General features: G+C 40.7%; 1 protein-coding gene across 1 annotated transcript; it reads left to right on the top strand.

Moving 5' to 3' along the window:
- The first annotated feature begins 1,316 nt into the window (after positions 1–1,316).
- LOC109242601 lies at positions 1,317–2,144 on the top strand. The gene has a single exon (XM_019409439.1). It carries the CDS (start codon positions 1,317–1,319, stop codon positions 2,142–2,144), a length of 828 nt encoding a protein of 275 aa, XP_019264984.1.
- The last annotated feature ends 2,533 nt before the right edge of the window (positions 2,145–4,677 follow it).

Below are 4,677 nucleotides of genomic sequence, written 5' to 3'. Positions count from 1 at the left end.
TATAGGTTTTCGTTTAACACTTAGGCAAGCCATAAGGTAAATTGAATCAGATTTTATTAACTACAACCAGCAGGCAGGCCTGATCCGGCTTCTTATCTGAAATATGTAACAAATCAGCCTGCTTTAATTCTTATGTTTAATCAGACCCTAATCACTATGTGTAAGACATGCTAAACTACATGCTTCTCTTTGGTTTTAAGGAGGTTTGTTTGAGCCTTTCTCTCTGTTATGTGCTTCTCCCCATATCTGCTACATATGTGTTTTGATTGTCACCTTAGAATCTTGTCCTTTTAAAACTACAAAACCTCACACCCCTTCCCTCACACCCCTTCCCTTTAGGATTAGTAGTCCCAAATGCCTCCGGGACTGATAGGATTGGGGCGGGTAATAGCATGCAATAAGTGAAATGAGACCATTCCGCGTTTAATACCTTAACGGGGTGGGAAAAGGTAGATATGGATATGATGACCATGCTATAACACCACGTGTATAAACGGTTACCGGGTGTTGTGTGGGGTGATCCATATTATTTATAAACCTAGGACCCTCCTCCCTTTACTCGTTCATTTTATTTAGAATTTCAAAACTGCTTCTTCTCAAATTCCAGCTTCTTTAACTTCTTTTGACTTCAATCATTTGCAACAATTACAAAAAAAACTTTCTCTCTCTACCATGAAATTTCCTCTCAGCCATAGCTGAAAATGACGAGAAAATCTAGAGCTGGGGGCGGAGGTTCGAACATGCAAGGATCAGATGTGATCAACGCGATGGTTACAAAAGGAATTCCACAATCAACAGACGCAAAAAGAACTCGGAGCATCAATGTATTGCAAGGGATACAGCCACTAGATTTGAGTCAATCAATGGTCAATAGTGATGTAAATGGAAATCGAATAACAAATAACAGAAATGGAGGAAAAAAACAGAATGAGGAACGTAAATCATGGGCGGAAAAGGTGGAGATTGACGAGCAATTGATGGAGGAAAAGAAAGTAGAAGAAATGAGCCCTAAATCATGGAGCAAAATTGTTGCAAGCCCCATAACTGAAGGACTGGACCTTACGCGACAAAACCAGGAAAATTCGAATGTGAAGATAACTATGGAGGACATAAAAGAGGAAATCGACTTATAGAAATCAGTAGTGGTGTGCTTTGTTCTGGGATCTAATCCACCACAATCAGTGATGGAAGGTTACATTAACAGGATATGGGGATCACTTGGAATAGACATAATAACACCGATGAATAGAGGAGTGTTTATGGTGAGATTCCATAGCATTGAAAGCAGAACCAAAGTAATTGAAGATGGAGTCTAAATGTTCGACAGAAAGCCAGTGGTGGTCAAACCTTGGAATCCAGACATGGATTTGAAAAAGGAGTCAGTGGACTTAATCCCAATGTGGATCAGATTTATTGGACTGGATATAAAGTATTGGGGACAAACAGCTCTCACAAAATTGGCTGGACTTGTAGGAAAACCAATGAAGGCAGACCGAGCTACAACACAAAAGGAGAGGTTGACATATGCAAGAGTTCTAGTGGAGGTTAAGCCTCATCAAAAATATCCAGAAACAATAATGTTTGAAGATGAGAAGGGCAGGATAGTGGAGCAGGAGGTTTTCTATGAATGGAAACCTACACTATGTGGAAAATGCAAGAATTTTGGACATGAACTGAAGGAATGCAGAAGGTTTATAAAAGAGGAGAAAGAAAAACTTACAAACAAGCAGGAACTAAAAGAACCAAGTACAATCCAGGAGCAGACACAAATGGAAAAGGAAGCTACAAATATGAAGAACAAAGGGGATCAGAAGCAAATACATCAAGAGAAGGGGCCAACAAGCAATGACAATAAGGGTACTATGGTAGTAACCAATACAACTGCAGGGGCTGTAACCAGTGCAAATGCAGGGGCTACAACATCCAGAGTTTGGAGGAATGTAGTAAGAGGAAAATCAGGGGAAGGAATACAACAGGAAATAATTAAAACTGGGAGCTCTTTTGCAACATTAGTGGACCAGCAGCAGGAGAAAACAGAAAAGGAATATGAAGAGGTGGTGGAGAACAGGACAAGAAAAGGGAAAGGGAGGGAAATGGCCCTAGGAAATGGGCAGGATGGGGGCAACCCCTCATCCAATGGATAAAATAGGTTTCTGGAACACCAGGGGATTGAATAGGCCACATAAACAGAATGAAATGAATCTGTTTATGAAAAACCAGAAAGTTGGCCTGTTTGGTCTCCTTGAAACTAAGATTAAGAGAGCTAAAGCACAACATGCTGCTCTTAATCTATGTAGGGGGTGGTCTTTTACTACAAATTTAGTACAACATCCAGCAGGAAGGATTTGGATTGTATGGAAACCTGGGGTATATGATGTCAATATAACAATGATAACTGAACAACTTATACACTGTATGGTCAATCATAGAGGGACAGGGAACAAGTTCAATGTAACAGTAGTGTATGGGTTTAATAACCAAAGTATGTGAAGACAAATGTGGGAGGATATCAAAAGCATGCACCAGCAGAACAAAGGGCCATGGGCAATAATGGGGGATTTCAATTGCATTCTGAGTGCTGAAGAAAGAATGGGAAGTAGGGCTGCTTTAGCAGAAATCAAAGATTTTAAGAAATGCATGGAGTAATGCTCTATGCAAGATTTGAAATCTTCAGGAGCCTACTATACATGGAGCAACAAACAAGCAGGTGGAGACAGGGTAATGAGTAGAATAGACAGAGTGCTCACCAATCTTGAATGGATGACAAATCTGCCAGCATCAGAAGTCCATTACTTGCAGCCAGGGCTTTTGGATCACTCCCCAGGCATAATAAACTGGGAAGGAAGTGACCAGCAGGTGCAAGGGAGATTCAAATACTATAACATGTGGAGCATGGCATGGGACTTTAAAGAAAGAATAAAAGAGAACTGGAAAACAGATAGGCAGGGCACAAACATGTATCAACTGGTGGGAAAACTTCACAGAATCAAGGGCACTTTGAAAAAGATTAATAAGGAAAGATTCAACAATATTGAGAAAAGAGCAGAGGAAGCACTAAATAGCTTGCAGTTGTGTCAAAGAAAAGTACAGCAAGATCCTAGGAATGTAGCATTGGTCAATAAGGAAGTAAGATTGAATGAAGAATGCAGCAAGTGGGAAAAGGCAAGGAACATGTTCCTACTACAAAAGGCTAAGGTACAATGGCTCAACCAGGGTGACCAGAATACTAAATACTTTCATAGCCTACTAAAAGCTAGAAGGAATGGAAACAGAATCTTCCACATCAAGGACATGATAGGACAGGACATTGATGATCCAGCAAGGATTCCAGATGCGTTCATAGAATTCTATACAGAAATGTTGGGAAAGAGAATGGAGGGAAGAGACCATGTACATAGCCAGATTATTAGACAAGGACCAACAGTGCAAGAGAAGCAAAGGACTGAGCTGGAAGCAGATTTCAAAGACAATGAGGTAAAGGAGGCTTTATAGGCAATTGCTGGGGATAAAGCACCAGGCCCTGATGGTTTTGGAAGCCAATTTTACAAAGACTGTTGGGATGTTGTGGGTACAGATGTAAAGGAAGAAGTACTGGAATTCTTTAGAGAAGGCAAGATGCTGAAGATTGTCAATAACACAGTGATAACTCTCATCCCCAAGGGCTCTCATGCTGAGGCAGTAGGGGATTACAGACCTATAGCCTGCTGCAACACAATCTATAAAGTGATTTCGAAAATGCTTTGTAATAGGCTAAAAAAGGTACTACCTAGGATAATATCTCCTAATCAGAGTGCATTTGTGGAAGGCAGGAACATAGTGCACAATATATTGATTTGCCAAGACTTGGTGAGGCTGTACAAGAGAAAGAATACAACTAAAAGCTGCCTGATCAAAGTAGACCTAAGGAAGGCCTATGATACTGTGGAGTGGGGCTTTGTAGAAGAGATGCTGCATTCTCTAAATTTCCCTCAAAAATTCATAAAATGGGTGATGGCTTGCATCACATCTACCCAGTACACAATAGCTATAAATAGTGGAGTATATGGGAACATCAAGGGCAATCGAGGACTTAGGCAAGGGGACCCAATATCACCCCTGCTCTTTGTCATATGTATGGAATACCTCTCAAGAATTATGCACTGGATTTCTGAGCAAAAAGGGTTCCAATTCCACACCAAATGTATAGGACTCAAACTAAACCACTTATGCTTTGCGGATGATGTGATGTTCTTCTGCAAAGGGGAATGCCAATCAGTGGAAATGATACTAAGGGGTCTGGAAACTTTCTCAAGAGCATCGGGATTATACACCAGCGCAGCAAAATCAAATATCTATAGTGTAAACATGGAGGAACAGTGCATCCAGGACATATGTGAGCTCACAGGTTACCGAAGAGGAACCTTACCTTTTAGGTACCTGGGAGTACCAATATCAGCAAGGAAACTCTCAGCAACAGACTGTGAAATGCTTGTAGAGAAGATGGCTATCAAAGTTAGAACTTGGAGTTCAAGGAATATCTCATATGCTGGTAGGGTGCTATTAGTGAACTCAGTATTGATGCACATTCACTCATATTGGGCATCAATCTTTATACTCCCAAAAAAGGTTTTACAGAGCATAATAGGCATATGCAGAAGCTTCCTACGGGATGGAAAAAGCAACACAACTAAAATGGCA

The sequence above is a fragment of the Nicotiana attenuata genome, unplaced genomic scaffold (assembly GCF_001879085.1).
Source record: "Nicotiana attenuata strain UT unplaced genomic scaffold, NIATTr2, whole genome shotgun sequence".
Classification (NCBI taxonomy): Eukaryota; Viridiplantae; Streptophyta; class Magnoliopsida; order Solanales; family Solanaceae; genus Nicotiana; species Nicotiana attenuata.
Note: the sequence above shows the minus strand (reverse complement) of the source record. Positions and strands in the feature narration are given on the sequence as shown.